This window comes from Diplotaxodon limnothrissa, linkage group LG18 (assembly GCF_057381915.1).
Source record: "Diplotaxodon limnothrissa isolate DT_005_m linkage group LG18, D_limnothrissa_male_GT1.1, whole genome shotgun sequence".
Lineage (NCBI taxonomy): Eukaryota > Metazoa > Chordata > Actinopteri > Cichliformes > Cichlidae > Diplotaxodon > Diplotaxodon limnothrissa.
Window position 1 is genome coordinate 28,880,538 of NC_140613.1, and position 23,799 is coordinate 28,904,336.

Below are 23,799 nucleotides of genomic sequence, written 5' to 3' on the forward strand. Positions count from 1 at the left end.
TTAAACTTGTGGGGCATTGAACTGGTCAGTTAAGTATCAGAGGGGGTTGTTTCAGTTTCAGCTGCTTTGGCGTTAATGGATTAACAACAGGTGCACCAGAGGGGCTGTTTTTCACTAGTTTTGCTTTTGGCTAGGGTCAGGGTGACCCCTGATAGCATGAGGGGATACCTGAGCCCTACAGAGGTTGCACATGTAGTCCAACTCTTCCACGACGGCACATCAATACATTCCATCGCCAGAAGTTTTGCTGTGTCTCCTCCATCTCAATGGCATGGAAGAGATTTTAGAAGACAGGTAGTTACTCTAGGAGAACTTATCAGAACTGTAGAAGATCCTTAACCCATTAGCAGGACTGGTATCTGCTCCTTTGTGCAAGGAGGAACAGGATGAGCACTCCCAGTGCTACAAAATGACCTCCAGCAGGACACTAGTGTGAATGTCTCTGATCAAACAATCAGAAACAGACTTCATGACGGTGGCCCAAGGGCCCGACCTCCTCTAGTGGGCCCTGTGCTCACTCCTTAGCACTGTGGAGCCTGATTGGCATTTGCCATAGAATGCCAGAATTGTCAGGTCCACCACTGGTGCCCTGTGCTTTTCACAGATGTAAGCAGGTTCAGCCTGAGCACATGTGACAGACATGAAAGCGCCTGGAGAAGCCGTAGATAATATTATGCTGCCTGTAACATTGTTCAGCATGACTGGTTTGGTGGTGGGTCAGATATACCTCTACAGGCTAGGCAATGGCACCATTCCCACTATTAAGTATCGGGTTGAAACCCACTTTCAGATCCTACACTGGTGCAGTGGGTCCTGGTTACTGGCAATGCCCGGCCTTTGAGACAGGAACATGCAGGGAATTCCTGGAGGATGAAGGAAATGATACCAATGACTGGCCCCAAAGTTCATCTGACCTAAATCCAATAGAACACTTCTGGGACAATATGTTTTGTTCCATTCGACAACACCAGGTTTCATTTCAGACTTTCCAGGAGCTCAGTGATGCGCTGGTCCAGATCTAGGAGGAGCTCCCCTAGGAGACCATCTGTGGTCTCATTAGGAGCATGCCTGATGTATGTCAGGCATACAAGCAGATTACCATTTGGAGTTGCTCCAAGGAAATTTTGGAATAGTTTACTAGCCTGCTGCATCATCTTTTTCACTTTCATTTTCACTGTCTTTGAATTCAGCAAGCTGTTGGTTGATCATTTTAATTTCACTCAAATCATATGGCATCCTTTCATTTCTAACACACACAAAGTGAAAGAGCGGCTCCAGCAGATTCCAGGCACAGGTCTTTGTCCAGAAGAGTGCATGTAGGAACCTTCAAACACCCAGGCCTTCACGGTACCATTGTCTTCTTCAAGCTTTAGCTGTTGTGGCTGGACTGGACTGATAATCTGGTATGCCAGGCATTTGACAGTGACCCGATACACTTATGGGTAGATGTCACTTTTGTCAATGCATTTACATATCTGGGTTTATTGCAGTTTGACTGCCAAAATGTCTGCATTTATAGAGGTGGTCTCACTTGCTGATAACCAGTTAATCAACTGCACCTGACTTCTTAATGACTGACTTAATTCCTATGGAAAATTAAGAGTGTACTTTTTCACAGGACTAAATTCACATGACTGCATTTAATTAATACGGCCAGAAGAAGATGAAAAAGGGGACTGACCTAATAGCAAAGAGGCTAACAGATAAATAAATGGGGGCAGACAATAAGGATTAACAAAAATTAATAAAAAAATAAGGATTATTCGGTATGTTGAAAGCTAGCCTAAGAGAGATCTTCCCAAAAAATACCAAGTTGGAAATGAGCATAGCATGTCAACATTAAGTGACATAATGCTGGTCGAGTTGTAATCATTCAGAAAAAAAGGCAGCAGTTTAAGATTTGTGGATGAGCTTACAGCAAAAAACAAACAAACAGTAAATTAAAAAAAAAACAATAAAGTGCATTTTGTTTATTAAAATCACAATAAAAATAGTTGCTAATGTCAATATTTCCTTGTTATTTGCACTAAGAAAAAACACAATGTTACAAACGGGAAGGAACTAATCTTGCTGAGCACTTTGTGTACAGGCATATATGACCACAGCCTTCTGGTTAAAGTAATTTCCTCTGCACACACTCCTGGGCCATGCAGCTGTACCACCTGATACTCTCTTGTCCTGCATTAGCATTTAGATTCGTGTATGTATTTTTTCTAGGATGTATTTCCTCTGTCGATTCCTGTTCCTATGAATGCTTTGGGCTCAGCCCGAGGGGCTTTGAACTCAGAGAGGACCTTTTATAATTTGCTCCTGGAGAACATCAGGAGCAGAGCCAAAAAGAGTGATTGAGAGTGAGTTGCAATAAACGGTTAAACCCCAACGCGAGCATCCTGGCAGAAATTTATTCAAGTGAAGGTCTCACCTACCTCCTATTCTGGCATGGTGTCAAATCTTGGCTGTTTTAATACATCTAAGACCTCAAAGATGTCTGGAAAAAGGACGGTGGAGCCCTTTAGGCGTCCTGTCCAATCGATATTCTTTTCAGCTTTTTTGGCGTGTGACATTAACAGATCAGTAGAGCCATGAAACAGAAAGCCAAAGAGCTCAGCTCATGCTGTTATCCACTCTCCGGTCTTAAAAGTGATCCTCCATGTTCCTGCTAATAGTTCACTGGCTCACTGTCTACCCCCCCTTTTTTTGTTCCTCTTCAGGCGTAAACGCAAGAAAGACAGGAATCAGACAAAATGAAGTGTTGTAACAGCAGGAACCCTGACAAAGCAGAGTGTAGCCTCTGGTGGAATGACGCTGATGTTAAGCTGTCTCCATACAGCCAGCTGTTTAACACTCCCTCTCAATCTGTATGTGAGCCCATTTAGCAACTGGCTGCTGTGGAATCAGTTGTTTCAAGCAGAGTCATTGCTGTGAAGGTCAACTCAAATGTTTTCCTCTGGAAAACACTAAAAATAGATGAGAGTCAAACCGTAAAGTGCACTTGTAAAAACGCTGCGGTGATAGCAGGAGTGGACATAATCTAATTACTTAAATAGTGTCATTCAGGCAGTGTTTAGCTTATTTAAGTGACTACTTCTTCTCACGTACATTTCAGACAGGTAAGAAATCTTCTTACTTTAATGGAAGTTTACTGCAGATCAACAAAATGCCAGACTTATTCACTCCTCTCTTCAAGCCTCTCCTCTTTCATCGTGTCTTCTTGTTCATGCCACTCACTGCATGTGCTCAGATCTTAGACCTCCTGTAATTTCTTCACCCTTTTTTGAAGAGGACTGCTAGCGAGAAGGTACTGTATGGATCCATTTACAGTACATGTAGCCATACTTTCAGTACTTGTCTAATATACACTTTATTGCCAAAAGTATTTGCTTGTCACATGCATATGAACTTGAGTTCCATCCCATTCTTAATCCATAGGTTTAAATATGATTAATATGAGCCTTTGCAGCTTTAACAGCTTGGACTTGTCTGGGAAGGCTTTCCACAAGGAGTGTTTCTGAAAATTTCTGACCATTCTTCCACTAGTACATGTTTGAGGTCAGACACTGAAGTTGGACAGAAGGCCTGGCTCATAGACCCCGCTCTAATTCATCTGAAAGGTGTTCTAACAGGATGAGGCTTCGACTCTGTGCAGGCCAGTCAAGTTGTTCCACACCAAACTCGCTAATACATGTTTTTATGGACCTAGCTTTGTGCACTGGTGTGCAGAACAGGAAGGGGCCATCCCCAAACTGTTCCCACAAAGTTGGGAGAATAAAATATCTTGGTATCGTAAACTAAGGAGCTGAGCCCAACTCCTGAAAAACAACCTTATTGCTCCATAATCCCCCCACCACCCAACTTTACACTTGGTGCAATGCAGTCAGACAAGTGCTGCTCTCCTGGCAACCACCAAACCGAGACCCTTCCAGATGGAGAAGTGTGCTTAATCACTTTAGGAAACATCTGCATCGCTGTAGAGTCCGGTGGTGACTTGCTTTACATCACTGCATCTGAAGCTTTGCATTGCTCTTGATGATCTGAGAACTGAATGCAGCTGCTGGGATCGGTAACCCATCCCATAGCTCTCTACACACTGTTCTTCATCTAATCTGAAGGCCATATGAAGTTTGGAGGTCTGTAGCGATTGGCTCTGCAGAAAGTTGGTGACCTCTGTGCACTATGCATCTAGGCATACGCTGACCCCATGCCGTGATTTTACACAGCCTACAACTTTGCGGCAGAGCTGCTGTTGTTCCCAATCACTTGCACTTTGGTATACCACTAACAGTTGACTGTAGAATATTTAGCAGTGAGGAAATTTCACAACTAAACTTGTTGCACTAGAATTAACTGAGCCACCCATTCTTTCACAAATGTTTGTAGAAGCAGTCTGGATGCATAGGTGATTGATTTTATACACATGTGGCCATGGAAGTGATGGGAACACTTGAATTCAATCATTTGGATGACTGAGTGAATACTTGTGGATTGTGTCCCTGATCCACAGCTCTCCAGTGTACGTTTTATTTCATAAAAAATATTGGTGGATTTATTTATATTCAGAAATGTCTGCCCAGCCTTCTTTCCTTGTCTGGACGGTGAGCTGTTCGTGACATTTTATGTAACTGAGGCTTCACGAAAAGAAGGACAGATATCATTTTCTTTGAATAAGCTCCATTTTTCTTCCAGTTCCTCTATGGTTACGGTAATTACATTTACCACAAACCAGTATGAGTTTGTGTTTATATTTTGGAAGTAAAAAAAAAAGACTTATTCCTATGAAGCAGTATTCATGATTTCCCCTGAAATCGACACCTACACTCACAGGCATCCTGCCATCTCATCTCCACAAATCAGAACTGGAACAGTACTAATGATTCACTTTGTCCTAATGTTGTTATCCAAAATCTGTACCAAAACACTCTAAATGAAATGGTGTCATGGCAAGTCTTTCCTATCTGAACCTCATGTGATTTTCAAATTCATATTTTATACAATAATACTACTTTAAAAAAAAACAAAAAAAAAACGAGGGCCCTTTTGAGATGAGTTTTCCCTAACTGATATCTCCCAGTATGTTAAATTAAACATAAATTGACAGTTGCGCCCTAGTCAGCGATTTTCTTCTCTTGAATAGTTTTAAGCACCCCCCCATCCTATGTTATTTACCAACCCAATTCCAAAAAGTGTAAAATGTAATTACTCATGTTTAAAGTCAGCCATTTTAATATTTTAAGAAAAGGTCATTTTGAATTTGATGCAAACAATGTGTCTCACAAAAGTTGGGACGAGGGCTACAAAAGGCAAGAAAAGTAAGTGTTACTGAAAAGAAACAGCTGCAGGCACATTTTGCAGATAATTAAGTTAACCTGTAACAGGTCGGCATCATGACTGGGTAAAAAAAGAGCGTCTTAGAGAGTCAAACCTCTTAGAAGTGAAAACAGGCGGAAGTTCACCAATCTTGAAAAGACTGCATTGAAACATTTTAACAATTTCAGAATAATGTTCCTCACCAAAGACTAAATAAATGTTCATCTAGATCAGGGGTGCCCAATCCCGGTCCTCGAGAGCTACTATCCTGCAGCTTTTAGATGCATCCCTACTCCAACACAGCTGAATCAAATGGTTTGATCTCTTCAGCATGCCATCATGTTTGGCAAAGGCCTGATAACAAGCCATTCATTTGATTCAGGTGTGTGGGAACAAGGATGCATCTAAAAGCTGCAGGACGGTAGCTCTCGAGGACCGGGATTGGGCACCCCTGATCTAGGGTATAATGCGTGCAGAGAAATCTCTGTGTGCAAGGGACACGGCTCAGAATCAGTACTAGATGGCAAAGGGGAAAACTTCTGTGTTGTCCGACAAATCAAAATATGAAATTCCTTTTGGAAAACATGGACTGCACATCATTCACAGTGGGACCATCCAGCTTGTTATCAGGGCTCAGTTTAAAAGCCTGCATCTTTGATGGTCTGGCAGTACCTTAGTACATATGGAACTGGCAGCTTGCACATCTGGAAAGCCATCATCAATACTCAAAGAGAGCAACATATGCTCTCAGATAATGGCATTTTCAAGCAAGGTCTTGCATATTTCAGCAAGACGATGCCAATCTGCATACTGCAGCTACAAAGTGGAAGAGGCTGGGTGCTGAACTGACCCACTTGCGGTCCATACATTTCACCTACTGAATACATTTGGCCCATCATAAAGCAAACAAATAAATTAATCATTTAAAATAAAAAATATATATATACAACCAATAAGGCCCAGGACTGTTGAGTAGCTAGAATCTTATATCAGACAAACATTCCTCTCCCAAAAATCCAGAAAGTGGTCTCCTCAGTTCCCAGATGTTTAAGAAAAAACAGGAGATGCTCCGCAGTGTAAACCAGGCCCTGTCCCAACTTTTCAGAGATGTGTTGTTCATTCAAAACGAGCTAATATTTTTCTGAAAAAGTTACATTTCCTCAATTTACTTTTGATACGTTTTATGTGTTCCATTGTGAGGAACGGGTTTATGAGATTTGCAAATCATTGCACTCTGTTTTTATTTACATGTTACAGATGTTTAGAACATGTTTAGAAAAGGGTTTGTATTATGCGACCCAAGATAAGATCCCGATAGGCTGGGATATTACTGACAGATAAATGAAGAAGTGTTAGAATATTTTGAAAGTGACAGATTATCTTTGTCTTCTGTGTGTTTAACACCATCATTCTTGTCTGTTTGCTCTTTCTGTAAGGGTCACAGTGATACTGAACTCGACTTCACATGCTAAAATGTATACAGTGAACTATGGATTAGGGTCGGCTGATAGTGAAATGTCCTGGGTCAGAGGTACATATTTGGCTCTTTACGTTTGAGTATATTCAAATTTCAAAAACGAGTATCGGGTGTAATTTATTTATTTATCCTTTGTCCTTCAAGCCCTGATCTCAAACCACAGATAAGCGAAGCGTTTGTTTTTGTGTACGTGTGTGTGTCTTTAAGTGAGATTTAAAGGATTTGATTGAGATCCCTCTCCTAACCATAACTGACCCACATATTCTGTTGCAGTGGTAGAATATGCCAGTACGTGACACAGCAGTTTGCCCTCTGCTAACATGAAATGGAAATTCCCATTCATTGGGTGGGGAGGGGGTGGAGGGGTGGGCTAGGGCTGGATGTTTACTGCATCCAACCAGATGAGGGCAGTGTATCACAGCTCTGCTGCACAACCTCAGAGCTCTACCAGGGAATACTACACGCTGAGGACAACTCAGCCCGAGGTGGAGATTGGGAATGGATGGAAACCCTGCTTTAAAGCATCATTTTGACTCATCACTAACATGAGCAAAGACAGCAGGGACTACACTTTACATCTAGTCACTATTAGAGTGGATGCGGTTTCCAGTGTGTTACACACTTTCCTCCTCGCCTCGCTATTCCTCCAACTGCTGCTGTGATGTGTCTCACTTTTTCTCAGCACAGATGTTGTGCTGTATTCTGTTGTTATTCTCTGCCAAATGACAACCAAATGTCTGCATATAAACAGATGTCACTGAATGGGTGTCTTTTTTCCCCCTCACGACACTTGTCTGCTTGAAATACTCTGCTGCACCTTTGTAAAACCTTTTTTTTATTCCAGCATTGTTTTATGTCAGCAGATTCACGTACACACCGTACCTCGACAGACAAGTAATTGAGAGCATATTGAGCATCTCGACTTCTATCCACGAGATGCTGCATTGATGAATAAATCATGGATCGCCCTTTCAAGTGCATCTTTGAACAGTGCTGAAGTTTTTAACCCAATGAAACCTGGAGACAGCTACAGCCCCCAGATTTTAAACCTCTTATTCAAGCCCTACACACGCCACCTTTCTCCTTTAACGCCCCCACCAATTCCCTCTCTCCCTCTATTTCTCTCTCTCCAGCATAATGCCCCCCCATTGGGTCTTCTTTCATCAGAGAAGAGTATCCATGAGATGCAGACACAAAGGTCTCTCATACACAGCCCTGAATATACACCAAAGCATGTATGCATAAACCAGACTGCGCACTTTTGTTTTATGTCCCTGGAGGGCCAATTTTAGGAAATTCGGCGACAGCTGCACCCTCCACATCCCACTAATTTGTATCTTTATGAAACACATTTGTTATATTAAAAAGAGACAACGAGCTCAAAATTTGTGTCTAATTTAGGCTGCATCTAAGAAAAAAGCAGCCTAACTGCGTTGCATAAGCGATGACATTGACAAATAGCAGCCGTTCAGATGAGAGGGTGAATCATATGTCATTGTTACTTACAGCTTGAGCTGCAACCTGGCCTCACAATCCTCCTTCCCAAATCCTATCACAGCTGTGAGCGGTGGTCTCACAGCTCTGAGGAGAAAGCCACTGAATGAAACTGTTTGATATATGGCTCTATTCCCCCCGATGTCTTCACGTTGTTACAGACATATTGCCACGAAGACACATTTATCAGATGCATCATATCAGCTTTCTGCTCATGACATCACAAAACCGTTTCTTTTCTGAGAAGAGCTATAGTTTAAAAATTCTTCAAATAAATAATTACTTACTGTCGGACACAGGGGAATACAAGAGCCCATATGAATGGTTTGACACATGGAAGCCTTAAATCCTGCAGGAGGATTCAGGGTCCTCATGAGCAGGATCATCTACTAGAGCAGATGTTGTGACTTCCATTCAGTGATCACATTTAAACAAGTTTGATTACGGAATGTGTTTCTTACTTTTTCATTTCTTATCTCATTTCAAACTCGTTTAGTTTATAATTTACAGTGCTATTGCTTCTGAGAGAAACAAAGGTTTTTCTTATCTGACTTTCATCTTAATGCTTTATTTCTTAAAAGGGATGTATAGTTTTAATCAGTTTTTTTTTAAATTAAATAGATGTTTATTGGAATCAAAAATACATACAATACAAATTGAGGGTATTAAACAGGGAGCAGCATATAAATACGTAATGTAAATATACTATCAAAATATTCAAATCCATATTGAAAAGTTTTCTAATTTGTATTTTCATAGCAACTATATGAAAGTTTTTTTTCAAATATCACTTTTCATAACAATAGTAGAGTTTGCCTCACCTAACCAGTGGGCTTTCAAACTGCCAGAGAAATTAAATTAGCTAGGCTACTTGTAAGTAGCTAAGGAGCACATGAAGTAGCCAACCAAAGATCCTGGCACTCTTGAAAAGCACTGTGAGTTAAACTTGCATTAAGGTCGGACACAGATGCTCCAGACTTTTCCTCTATAGAGCTGTGTGTAACTAAATTATCCACCTAACATTAACTACTGATGCAGCTGAACATACCACCAGCTCTTAATTCAGTTCATACAAATGGTGTAACTAGCAGGCAACTTAGGAGCCTCATTAAGGAAAAAAAAAAAAAAAAGAGGTTGTTTTATTGTAGCTAAATGTGAATATAATGTACTTAGAGTATTAGCAACAGCAGCTAGCAAGGATGTTCAGAAATATATATATATATATATAAAATTATTTTATTATTATTTATAGCTAAAGCTAGCTAGTTAATTTGATGAACATGCTAAGGAGCTTTTTGGAAACTATTGTATAGGCTAGTATTTATAGGCTTATATGAAAACAAAATCATGATTCATTAACAAGTGATTACCGTTTGCATGAATTAATAATCGGCAGATCAAAAATATATGAAACACTGTAGTTATTGCAGTGTAAAACATGTAAATTATTAGGCCAAAGTAGTGGCTAGGAAAAGTTCTGAATTATTATTTGTAGCTAAGGCTAGCTAGTTAATTTGGTGAGCATGCTAAGACGCTGATGAAAATTATGGCCGGAAACGTTTTGAAAAAGTTCAACTTTGAAAATATTTTTGATATATGTTAAAAAAAAAAGTTTTTAGTTTTTAGTAGAATGAAAACAAAGCTCCCTCCTCCCTCAACTACTGCCAATGGACTAGTTAATTTCACAGTAGCTTGCAGTTGCTAATATATGCTATTACCAATTACTGTAGACTGTTTTCTACAGTCATTGGCTATTACAAGAGCATATAGCTAGAAACGGTGGTTAAATGTATGCTAACATTTATTTAAGTACTTTACTGAAGTCAATTTTAAATGTACTTTGACTGTATTAGGCTACTTTCTTATGTATTCTTCTGAAGATTTTTATATTTACTTATATATTACACTGTATATAAATAACCAGTACTATAATTAAAATAATTTCCTGCTACAATATTTAACAGATAAGGTTTATACAATTCACGAATCCATACCTGACCCATTATTATAATACATATGATTCTGCACAATGAACACTTTAGCTTTAGATATTTTATGCATGATTTGATGCTAAAACAGGTTTTTTCTTTCACTATTAGGACTCCTCCTTATGTATAGAGTACATAGCAGTGCATACTTGTTTTGCCAAAACATATAGGAACTCCTGTACAGTGCCACTTTTCATGCGAGCTCAGGGTTGTATTTAAGCCTGAAAATCCACCCTGATTGTTTCCACACTTAGTTTTCTATATGGTATTTCTTTCCAATCAAATGATCAAATCTAAATTCCTGTTATAGTAATTTTGTCTAAACAGCACATCAAAGATTCTGTCGCTTAAAACAAGGTAAAACCGTCTCACTTTGTTTCCCAGCAAAGACATTTGAAGATTTGACTAGAAAGTGTTCTATTGTTATTGTTTTTAGCCAAAATCATGATTTATCAGCAAGTGATTACCTTTGAATGTAAGAATCAATCAATTAAAAATATATGAAAAGTGTAGTTATTACAGTTTAAAACATGTAAATTATTAGGACGCCTGGAAGCCTAGAATCTCTGCAATTTAACAATAGGACTCTTTCCTTTGTCTATTTTTTATGGTACATCTGCTATTTCAAACAAATGATGGTGACCTAAAGATGATGAAGAGTATCTCAAACCTCTCTCTCTCCCCCCTTTCTCTCTCTCTCTCTCTTGTCTGAGTGCTGAAGTCGGAGGCGCTCCTCGGGTTTGCCACTGCGCACCGCGGCATCGCTTCTCACCACACTGTGCGGACTGTTGCTGCGCCTGGAGCACCTGCAGGCGCTGAAAGAAGAAAAAGAAGAAGAAGAAGAAGAAGAAGGGGGGGAAGAAGTGGACAGCGATTGCCTAAAGAGACATCTGAGAGAGGAGAGGAAGGAGAAGGGGGCCGGACAGGCGGGAGGAGCGCACCATGGCCTCAAAGGAGACTACAGCGGCGGGCTTTGCCAACGTCAACAGGGAAATCACAGGTGAGCTCCCGACCCGGGATGACTTTTTCGGGGAAAAGTGTGTTTTTAACACCGCTTCGAGCACTCCCGAGAACGCGAGAGGATGGATGAGAGCAGCTCTCGGGACGCGTACGGGTAGTTTTCTTTTACTCAGCTGCTCTTTAAACAACCTCTTTCCACTGCGTTTGATTTGAAAGGAGTTATCACCGCAGGGAAACGCAGGATATGCCTCCCCAAGGCAAAACCACAGTTAATGGCTGTTCGGGCTTGTGAGGACTGTAATCCTAGCGATCTCAGTGCAGGAGTCTTCACTTTGGGATTGATTTGTTATAAAGATCCGCGGTGAAATTTATCGTGCGCACGGGTCCAGTAGTGCTGTCAGAGTTATTTTCAAGTGCTGCGGTGCGTGTGAGCGCGTCATGGCTTTGTTGTGCATTCATTAGGAGTTTTTTTTTTTAATGGCTTTCTTTTCTCGCTGCACGTGTGTGCGTGGGAGTTATTGTGTGACTGCAAGCGCTTTTCGTGCAGCATGGGTACAGCTGGAAGCCTGAGCCTGTGTCTCCCGCTGAAGAGATCGGACAGCACAGGACACACGAACACACCATGTTTGGATGGTAGAGTGTTGATGAAGGGTGTCTCTCACCGCTAATTATCCTGATGGAGTTAAGTCCCGCTGTTTACCAGCTCAACCTGGTCAAGCACCTTCTGTGTGGCCTGGTTGTAAGAGGCAGGCGGTATTAGGCCATTAACACACCTGCTAGTGGAGGACCAGATGGGGAGGGGTGGGGGAGATGGGGTTCCTGAGGCTTGGGGAAGGTGAGTGAGCACATCCATCAAACTGCCAGAAAAGGCAGGGTGTATTAGAGGGAACTGACGGTGGAAAGGGGGACTGACCCATGCTGGTTTTTCATCTCCACCGCACCTTGCCCCTTTTTTAGGGAACAGATGCTGAGGTCACACCGGCAGGCCTTGGGGGGTTCTGGATAGTGCGTTAAAAGGTTTAAGCGATTGGGTCTTACCCAGCTTAATGTCAATAACTCTCTGGTTGTCTTCAGCTGATCCTTCTTTCGATCTACCTGAGTGTGCCCCCCCTCTCAGTCCCATCCCTGTCTCATCCTGCTGGCATCTGCCGCTGCTCAGTCAAGCGTGAGAGCCAACTTCATGGTTGTTGCCGGATGGGGACTGTGAGAATTGTGTGTGCGTGTGTGTGTGTGTGGTTGATACAGTGGGAAAGTTGGGAGACTGTGAGTGGAGCGTCGTGACACAGCATGACTCGCTGTATCTCCATCTGCTGGGCTCCATGAGTGCATATTTAGCACGGATGGCCCCATTTGAGATGTGTGCTGTGAACATATCACAGCTTGTAGGCATATGTGCGTGGTTCCACACTGAGGCTATAGGCTGATGTTATTTTGATGTTGGTTGTTGTTTGGGGGGGGATGTAATTGGCAGAGGCCTCTGGTGCGGTTCAGTGAGCTTCACAGGGTCGCCTGCCTGGCATGGTGGGGTAGAAGTCCCTAAAGACCGCAGCTCTGAATTGTGTGTTTGGTTCCGTTGAGAAGAGCCGGGCTGCTTTTTTCTTCTCTGAGGCTAAAAATAGTCCAGTTATGAGTCCTCTTCAGCTAGGAGTTGCATATGTGTCTGCCTGTCCTCATGTTGGCGTCTTTGAAGCTGTCTTCTTTTCTCTGTGACTGTTCGCCCCTGTGCGGCTGTCTTTTAAGGAATAATCCACCTCAGACACAAGACGTGATGGTCGTGGGGATTTAGCTGGGATGTGAACATATTTTTTGATTGATAACTACATCTTTAGAGCTTTTAAAAAGCTCTGAGACAGAAGAAGCACTGGGACTATTTCCAAAAATATGTCACCTGTTGGTGTCCTAAATCCAAAGTCTGTCATGTTCATCACCATACATCAAAATGATGACAAGAAAAACCCAAACAAGGTGTCATGTAAAGACTGCTTGTTTGTCTCATCAGTTGCTGAAAAATATCCAGTTTACCCTCTTCATAAATGCACAACTACTATGCACTTTACTTTTAGTTGTTGGACAAAATCACTTGAAGTGTTTTAGCTCTCACGTGATCTTCATCAGCCTCTTTTACTTATTTGCATAAAAACAAGACTTCAATCTTAACACGAGGCAAATGAGGCATTATCTGCTGATGATGACCACATATTTCAGCTGGTTTTTAGATTCTGAAACTTTTTATTTCAAGACTTGGCAAAGAAGAGAAACCTAAATACTTTAACCAACACATGAAAAAGGTTTTAACCCCCCACCACCTGATAGCTGGGGTGCTTGGACATCGAAGGGTTAATTAGGGATCAAGCTTTAATGTGCTGAATTGGCATCAGCACTGATACTGAACTTTATTAAGCGGGTTTAGCATGGAGCATGATTTAATCACATTCCAGCCAAGACCTCTGTAGTCAAAAGAAGATTATTGCCATCTGCAGTAATTTATATATGTATAGTGTGGCATGACTGTAGTTTGGGACCTCGCTGCTTTTCCATGTGCCTAAGAAAAGTAGGAGGCGGGAACAACAGCGGCAACACCTCTGCATAGAAGAGATTGAGTAATTGATTGACGCTGATCAAGACACATACAGCACAAAAAAAGGAGTTGGGCTTGTGGCGGGTTGCAAAGTGGCTCGCAGACTAAAGCAACTTAAATAACTGCTGGTTGATTATATACTTTAGTCTATATTTATTTTCTTCCAAAGATGTTCCTCAGTCTGATGCGCTGTATTAAGGAGGTGCTGTATTATCACAATTCACATTAAAAGTTGCCTTTGAGTCACTGCAGTTTAGTGATTCCACTTCCCTTCTGGGCTGGGTATGACAGCAGCCTCTTGTGCACAGTATTGTTTTATTTATCAGTTACTAGAAGTTCGTATTCACTCTAAACCTTTAGACAGCATTTTAACAGCTGAAGCCCTCTACTGACTTTTGTCACCCTCATGTTACTTTGATATGCAGGAGTGGCCCGATCAGTGCATTTCAGACAGTGAAGAACAAGAGCCCTTATATTGAATGGATACTCAGAATCAGTATTTGGAAAGAAAACTGGTGCATCTCATTCTTATTCCGTTTTTTTCTTTCCATTTTTCATCATGCTTTATGTTCTAATTTACCGATTTACCCTCTTGAAAGCCTTTCAAAGCATTTCTCAGAGCATCTCAGGACTGTAACCTTTTTTCTGTAATGTGTTTACATTATGTAATCAGTGCTCCTTTTTTTTATCCTTGTCTTTCCCTCTCTGCCTTCTTTCCAGAGAGCATCAGAAAGGTGCTGGACAAACAAGCCATTAAGTTTGTGCGAGCCGTCAAGCAGGACATGAGGAGCGGCAAGTCAGAGGACAGGATTCTGGTGAGAGACGCCGATACCCGCACTCCACCCCAGCACCTCCCCCCACTTCATTCTTGTGTTCACACCGGTGACCCGAGAGAGCTGCTAATAAAATGAAAGAATCTTTCCGTGCGAGGCTTTAAATGTGCGACAGAGTGACGCTGGCTCGTTAAAGTCAAAATGGAAATCAATAGAGCTTAATTGCAACAAATTGAAAGGGCCGTAAGAAGTCGCAGATTGTACTTCCTGAGCCACACAACAGACGCGTTGAAAATTAGGCTTAAGACAGATGCTGTCTAAGCAGAGCAAAGTGGACACCATGCCGTGTCCCACTGAATCCATCCTCAGAGTTTATTAGATGTGGCAGGATGGCCTTAATGCCGCAGGCGAGAGTGTGGTGTGTGCATGTGTGGAAGCCTGATGTTGTGTACATACAGGGTCCTGGTTTATTGCTTTGTTTTTGTTTTGTTTGTTATTGAAGGAGCCTCGTGTGTTTGTGTGGGACTGCATGCCAGAGGGAGTGTAGGTTGTCTGTGATGTGTTCAAGGAACCAAGGCCAGTGCTGTTATTGAGAGACTGTCAGTTAGTCAGGCACATTGGTGCCCGATCAGTTACTCATACTGTGTTGCCAAGAGCGAGCTTGTTTCCTCCTTTAAAGGCAACAAGAAAGGGATGAGCTGATGTGAGAATCCAAACTATTAACCAGGACTTCTCTCAGTTTTCCGTCCCTCCTATTATTTCTTTTCCCCCTGTCTCTGCCTTGCCTCCACCTATCTCCATCATTACCACACCCCCCTCTATTTTTGTCATCCTCTCTTTGTTTCCCATCCTTCCTCCCTCCCTCCTCCTTCCCTCCCTCCTTGTCTGTCCATCTTGATTATTCTCCTCCCTGTCATCACCCCCCCCCCCCCCCCCCCCCCACCGCCACGCTGATCGCCTCTCGCTTTCTCTCCATCTCTCCACTTTTATGCCCTTCCACTCGTCCCTCCATCTTTACTCAAACCTGTAAAAGGGTATTGAGCTTCTCTTTCCATCAGAAGCAATTCAATTAGGTCTTTGCCTTACGAGAGTTTTTTTTTCTCTTACTATCCAAATGGGCTTTGGCTGCTGCTGCTGCCTCTGCAACTGCTCCAAATTCTTTCAAGGGAAAGGATGTTGGATGCAGCTATATATGTATTCGTTCTAGCTCGTTGTCAAGGTCTCCCCCCTTCCTAAAAGGCAATCTTTTCACTCTAATGGATACATTTGTTTGGATGTAAGAAGGGCGAATAGACAAGAGAGTTTGTAAATTGACTTTTTTCAGTCTCTCTGGGTATTATGCACATAATATTCATGCTTGAAAGTATCATACATGGAGGTCAGAAAGTGGCGCATTCTAGGATTGCTGTCAGATGCAGAGCTTGAATTTTGTCCTGGAGAAGAAAAGAAAACCACAGCTTCCATCTCGATTCCCCTGGTTTGTTCGGTTCACAGGAAGAGAGTTTAAAACATCAACTCTGTATTTACTTTTACATTCAAGTCTTTGTTCTACATTTGCTCTCTCTGTCTTTTTTTTTTCGTGCCCTTCTTTGCCTCCAGAGACTGCTGGTATCCAACTGTCTGTGTGTGTTGACTGTACCAGCCATCATGCTGTGACACACACTTACACACAGGCACACACAGGGTTGTCTCCCCCACCACCCATCTCAGACAGACACAGGCCCAGCGTGACATCTAAACAGCACCGAGGGCACTGCGTTGGGGAGCATCAACATGCACGATTCCATCATTGGCTATGCTCAGACACGCACATGCACATTTACCCATGTGTGTGCATTTTGCATACATGTGCAGGAGGTATTAATGCACACTCGCACTGCTCAGTGCATCCAAACTTGCTCGCATACACACACACACTCTTACAGCCATTATTAGATCACCCTATTTGAAGATTAGAGGCAACTCTGAAAACAAAGCATCTTCAAAGGCTGAGTGGGGGAGAGAGCGATATGGAAGGAGGGAAGGGAGGAGTGGGCGGGTGTTGCTGGAAGAGGAGGGGAGAGCATGCCAATGGAGCAAAGGGAATGAAGGAAGGAGAGAGGGGGGGAAGGAATCTCTGATGTGTTATGATGCCCCAGTTGCCGATTTGGTTCTTCCGCCACTTATTTACCCTGATCGGTCGCTCTGTTTTATCCTCTGTTGACTCTGCGGTTTCTTCACTCCCACCTAATAACGGGCCTATTACTGGCTGAAAGTGCCACTGTTTGACAGCCCTGAACACACTTGGGTGCTTATTCCCACTTAAGCTGCACGGTTGCGTGGAGGTCCCATTCATGGGGCTCTTGTAGAACTGAGGTTTGAGGTCAAGTTTAAGCTACTGCGTTTAATGATTCGATTGTGCCCGTGTGCTCTGTGGGTTTGCCGGTGTGGAGGATGTGCGCAGCAGGGCTGCTTGTGATGAAATTAGTAGAATATGTAATGATTTATGGTTAGCAATCACTTTCAAAGTAGCTTTATTGAACATAAATCATTCAGAACTGAAAATCATTTGCCCTTTAATGGACCCACACTGAACAAAGCAATTACAAAAAAGCCCAAAAACCTAGCCACACGTGCCATTTCTTGCTCTTGGAGACTTCTAGTACCAAGTGAGTATTTATATTTATATTTCTAATTCTACTTTTTCGTTTTATTTATTTTATTTCTCTAACAAGCAGTAGAAATGCTAGTTTGCAGTAAAAGTGTACCTTCAGCAATATGGATGTAGCTGTGGTGCACAATATTTTTTTTTGGCATCATTGGGTGAAAATTCCATTTTAACCTTTCAGCATATTGTAGCTCAGGCAGTCTGTGAAGGCTTGTGCAAATCTTCTTGGCTTTGTTTTCAGTGCTTTTGATGATGTGATGGGTAAGGTTTGGCAAATCACGTCTTTTCATAGAGAGGGCAGTCTTACTTGTTTGTTTGTTAGATCGAACCCAAGCTGTGCGTAGCTAAAATTAGTTTTTTTTATTTATTGCACTTCATTCATGTTCTTATAGTGATGATGATGTGTTGTTTTGGGCAGCCCTTTCTTCAAGCGGTACAAAACTAAACTAAATTGACAGAGATGAAAAAAGTGAAAGACACAGTTCTTTAAAAAATTCTTGCAGTAATTCTTACAATATACAAACCCTATTCGTAGAACTATATAGAACTACAAACAGTTGCTGTTGGTCAGACAAATGGTTCATGTAATTTTCCTGTAATCAATAAGGTGTTTTGTGGTTGGGTGTGTAGGTGGATATGCCATTAAAAACAGAGGAAGAATTTAAACGTAGCTCGTGGGCTGTGGTGGTGCATTTGTGTCAGTTTTATCTTAATGCAGTGTATGAAACATGTGCACATACTCGGGTGCTTTGGGGGCTTTGACAGATTTGGTAAATTCTGTGTTTTCTATTTGTTCTAGATTTCTGCCTCCGTCACCTCTGAGAGTAGAGCCCATTCTTCTTCTTTTCCTGGACTACCAACAACATGCAAAAACTGAGAAATAACTAATCATGATTACCAAAACCGTGCCAGCATGGATTTTCCTGATTAGTTACTAATTACAAATTAGCAACTTGTAACTGATTAGTCATTTTTCAAAAAAAATTAATTAAAATGTCAAAAGATATAATTTTGATAAATGTACAACAGAAAATATTTGCCAAACTAGTGCATAACAATACTAATACATTGAAAAAAAATACATACATAATTATTTACAGTAGTAAATACTGATTATATTTATTTTAAAGAATTACAGACCTATTAATAATAACAGACATCTCCAGTAATTTGTAGATCCTGCTAAATCAGAGTAGTTGTTTGTGTTTGTGTGTGTGTGCGTGTGTGAGTGTGTGTGTGTATACTCCTTGAATAAGTAAACTTTACCACAAACTGGAGCCAAATACTGCGTCTACTGTATGGAACAGCAGCCAAGTAGTCGCTCTTCTGAAAGTGTTTGACTTTATATCCTATGATCAGTCCATGAAAATCTTTAAAGTAAAACCTTTAAGATAATCCTATAACAATAAGACAGCCAATGAAGCGTGATTGAAATTGGCATTGTGTTTATTGTTCTTGGTTTGGAGTCTAATAATTGATTTTTGATTTATACTGGTTTAGAGACCATCACAATAATCCAGCAGCGAGGGAAATAAAAGGATGAGTGATAGTTTGTGCCATCAAAAATCATTACTGAGCATATCTTGGCGACATTCCTCAGATGGTCGTAACATAACTGGATCATTAGCGTGTTTCTTGTAAGTGAAGCTAGCGTGACAGAGCATATCCAGCCTTCTGATATTTCCTTTTTAACAGTACTTTGTTAGGGACAAAGCAAAGACAGGATGCCATGATACAGCAGTTAAATTTTAAAAGAACTACTGGCGGCCATTTTTTAACCTCTGTTGGCTTTACGGGACGATACTGCTGCATGTCATTAGCAGTTGATTAAAATAGAAAGCAAGCCTCCCAGTCTGTTGTTGTATTTATTTTTTTCCTCCTTTAAGTTTTTATTTTTCGCATACTCCTATGGGTTTTTAACATCTTCATGAATAAGCGTTTTTGATAGTTTTGCTGTGTGCCTGTTAAATTATTAAATTTTATTACTTTGCAGTTGCACAATTGCTTCTGTTCCTCAGTGCCTAGACCGGTGAAGGCTCCATCATTGACTTGGGTTTTACTGACTTGTCCAGACCCATAAGGTAAATGAGGAGTTGCAAAACCAAGTCTGCATGTTTAGAATTCTTCTTGCGTCTTCTGTGGCTCCTTTAATGCCATTCAAGGTAATGTCATTGGGTCTTCTTACATTAAACAAAGACTTCATATTTTGCAAGCCTGCCTTACATTGACAGGAAGCATGAAAAATATGGGGATATCCAGAGATAGATTATCATATGGAGACAGACTGTTAGTAGCATTATAGTAAATGGAGGTGCTTTTTTTTTCTTAGTTTCTTAATCCATTAGCCTAATATGCATTTATTCTGACAGCTTTTGTTCAGTGTGCCTTTTGTGAGTCCTGCCACGTTATGAGGCTGCAACATATTACAGGAGTATCCTTTTAAGGCTTTCATAGTGATTCCACTATGAAAGGTCAGCACACCTCTGTGAGGTCTCTTCTCAGGGTTGGGGACAAAATCTGTTGTTGTTGTTTTTTTCTTTAAGTAGCTGAACTTTTGTGCTTGCAGTGAGTGTTTTGCTATACTGTGTTGAGATTAAATGGGTGCTCCTGGGCTGGGGATGTGTACCCATGACCTGGTTATATATGCTTCTGTAATCTTGAGACAGGTTATATGGATATGTAAGAGGAAGTGCTTTGACGTAGGGCTGGGCAATATGCCCTAAAATCCATATTGCGGTATAATTTGAAGCATGTGCGGTAACGATATATATTGTGATATATTCTTTTCTTCTGTACATATATATATATAGATGTCAAAATGACTGAACAGTATAGAATGCCATTTTAATAACATTTATTGTGCAAAACTTTTCAAATAATTTTTAAGATGTAACAGATCTTTTTCCAAACAATGTAACACAAAATTCTTAAATAGCAAATAAAAATGAAGATAAGTCTGTAAACATTTTTGAATGAAAAAAATACAAGTAAAAAGTTGTTGAAGATAAAGTGCAAAATGTGCCTTTGGAAAAGATGAGTCTGCTAGTGTGTAGGGCCGCCTTTTTTCTTTCCACTTGACCGACTGGGCGTTTGTGGAGGGCGCGTTCCTCATATTCAAAACGTGCTTCGTCTCTTCGCTATTACTGTTGCCCGGCATAATTTGCAGATGATATTTTCTGCTTAACATCTGAATGCTTAAACCCAAATCAGGTGCATATGACTAACGTCGCACCAGTGTTCTTTATGAGCACCTCCTCCTCCTCCTCTCCACGTGTAAGCTCCATGCTAGCTTGCAGCCGCTGCGATGATTTTGCGCAGCAACATGCGCTATTGCGGAAGAGCGGTATAGTCAAAATCTCTACCGTTGGCCAAATTCATATCGTTTATACCATATACCATTTATACCGCCCACCCCTGCTTTGACATGTTGCCTTTTTATTACTTGTGTACTAAAACCATTTTCACTATCTTGTTTGAGTACCATTTTCTAGAACAGGGATGGGAAACTCCAGGCCTCAGGGATCGGTGTCCTGCAGGTTTTGGTTATCACCCTGGCTCAACACACCTGAATCAAATGATTAGTTCATTACCAGGCCTCTGGAGAACTTCAAGACATGTTGAGGAGGTCATTTAGCCATTTAAATAAGCTGTGTTGGATCAAACATCTAAAACCTGCAGGACACCGGCCCTTGAGGCCTGGAGTTCCCCGCCCCTGCTCTAGAATATCTTTGAAGGCCTTCCGAGAATGTGACTGTGGCATCTTTGACATGTAGGCGCAGAGAGTGAAAGTGCAGCAATCCAAGCAAAAAAATTAAAGAATCTCGTTTTTGGTATTTACAACTTCAAACCCGCTGTACGCTGAAAGCAGAACAAGGTCTCTTTTTATTTTTTAATTTCCCCCATTGTGTGTGGTTTGTGTTTTAGAGAAATGGAGCCCACAGGACGGTGTGTTTGTGGCCAGTGATGGTAAAACTGAGCCAATTCTGCAGCACTTGCTTTTGATGCTGCAAAAATTGCGTGCGGTGGTGAATAAAGTCAAAAGCGAGAGATGCTCAGCGAATTATGTAACTTGACGTGGTGAAACTGGGCCTGGAAGACGACTCTTTGTTGCACAGAAAATCTAACTGTGTGTTGGACTGTGAAAGAAAGCCGAGTACAAAGGAGGAAAAGAGACGGCCGGCGCTCGCAGCGTTGTTTCACTCTCGCCAACACACGATGTGCTTGTGTAATGGTAAACATTACCACTGCATCACCCGTCATTTTCCTTTCATGGCTTTTCCCCCTGTGAGATTGTCAGCATGGAGTTTCTAGATTCGCCGTCTGACGGTGCGTGGCGAGCGCTCAGCTGTAATTAGGACTGAGTCTTCTTTCAATTATCATAAACACATGTTGGTACCCTGTGGCGGAGACGCTACGAAGTGTGACTGCTGACCTTCTCTCCTCCCACGAGAACGAGAGAAAGTGTGAATGAGTGTTTGCGCGCGCGTGAGTTATCAGGGCTGTAAGGGAACTCTGCCTCTATCTTTATCTCTCCGTTCTATTGAGTCGCTTTCTCTCTTTCGCTCCCTTGTTCTCATTGTCTCAGTCCTTACTGTACCCGCTGCTCCTCTCCTTTCCTCTCTTCTTTCCTCATCCATTTGGCCTTCCTTACCTGCGCTCATTTCTCGTCCCATCCGGCATCCCTGCATTTGCTTGCTTTAAGCTTTCACTATTTTCCCCTCCCTTTATTGCTTTTGACCCACTCGTCCAATCCCAGCCACTCTCCAGCCTCTATTTCTCCTCTCATCCTCTCATCTCCGTCACCCATCTACATTACAGTACTTCATCCCATTATCTGCCTCTTTTCCCCCAGTTTTTCTATCTCATTTTCAGAGTGCTATCTCTTTGATTTAGGACTCCATTTTTATCAGAGAATTTGGAACAAGATGTGTTTCGGAGCTTTGCATCTCTCCCTCCCTACCACTCTAAAGTCCACTTACGAAGCAGGACCTGGGGCATCTGTGCTTTCAGACCCTCCTCTCTCTCTCTCACACACACACATACGCACACACACATAAGCTGACAGATTGACTGATGGCAGGGTTGTGTTCTTATGATGCTGGGTTCACTTGAGTGATGGTGGCTGACTCTGTGTGACAGGATGGGAGAGAGAGAGAGGGGACGAGTGTAGTCCAAAGCCAGCTTAGCAAGCTATTGTGCATCATTATACGTGCGTGAGAGTCAAAAAGCAGTGTGTGCTGTAGGAGCACGCTGAACGTATGCAAATATTGGCGATAGAATGTTTCTGATTTTCACCCCGGTGTGTGTTTGTGTGCGAGTCTTTTGGTTTGTTTTTTTAATGCCCTTGTGGCCGAGCCAGAAATACCGCAGGCGGCCGAATCTGGCACTGATCCTCTTCTTGTTCCCTTCAGAGGCAATGCCGCAACACACACGCATACACATTTACACGTACAAGACCCAGAGACACACTTTGATTTGCGCCATCTCGTTTGAAGTGCAAGACCCAGAGCTTGACAGCTTATGATTAATATAAGCCCCCGCCCTCTGCCCTCTCTGCCTCGTGTGCACGCGAACACACAAAGCAGTGTAGAGATGCGTTTGTTGCTCTGTGCGTGTACTGTACACGCGGTCCTCCGCAGTGAGCTTCGGGGGCCAGCCTGCTGGCTAGATCTTTGAACTAGAGCTTTGACACCGTGCCATCACCGCAAGGGCACTTCTGGACTCCCCCAACCCCTCACCCCCCATCATCTTCGCCTTCTAGTCCTTCTCTCGCGTTACTTCCACATCACTTTTAGAGATTGTCGCCTGCTGTCTGCCTGGCTGACCAGATCAAAAAAAAAGAAAAAAGTTGACCATCTCATTTCAGAGGATTTCCTGGGTGGAAAACGAATCTTTCTTCAGCTTTTAGGATTTGTGATTGATCTGCGGAATAGAAGGTTTGCCAGAATGTCACCTTCTATTGTGGGAGGGGGTCAGGGCAAGGTGGGCAGGATTCTGCTTCTGGCTCATCATACTTGACATTAGCGTCACTGCTTGTGCCAGCTGATACTTATTATCTTTATGCTTCAGAAACTGCTTCAGAAACTATTGACTTTCTTTTTCTTTTTGGTTACTTAGGACAACCCATTTATTTATGTGATTGTCGAGGAAGAGGACGGACAGGACCAACAGTAATTTTCTCCATCCATGACTGACAGACGCTCATGTACGATGGTTGCAGTTGATGGATACATATATATATATATATAAAACATGTATTTTAAAGCCATGTTTTTATTTTGGGTGCTCAAATGCAACTGCATAATGATGAGATACAATTAATTCCCATTTTTGATTCATTTAAATTCACATACAGAGATCAAGCACAGCAGAGCAGCTTTTCTACCCAAAGCACAAAGTGCACCGCACCTGCTACTTAGCTAGAAACACATTCACTCATTCAAACTTCCTGAATCAATAACATTGTTCTTTACTTGCTTTGAGTTGTAAGACAAGTGCTCAGGGGCTGTCTGCGAAGTGAAACACTGAAAAAGATAATACACAAATATTGAATAATCTGACTTGCTGTAGAATACAGT

General features: G+C 41.9%; 1 protein-coding gene across 2 annotated transcripts in view; it reads left to right on the top strand.

The window, feature by feature from the left end:
• Nucleotides 1–11,121: 11,121 nt before the first annotated feature.
• carmil3 (capping protein regulator and myosin 1 linker 3) overlaps nucleotides 11,122–23,799 on the top strand; it is a 101,374-nt gene continuing 88,696 nt past the window's right edge. For both annotated transcript variants that reach the window (XM_085377004.1, XM_085377005.1), the window contains exons 1-2: nucleotides 11,122–11,263; nucleotides 14,522–14,616. In XM_085377004.1, the coding sequence (XP_085233130.1) occupies nucleotides 11,206–11,263; nucleotides 14,522–14,616 (153 nt within the window). In that variant the 5' untranslated portion in view covers nucleotides 11,122–11,205. The remainder of the gene's footprint in view (nucleotides 11,264–14,521; nucleotides 14,617–23,799) is intronic.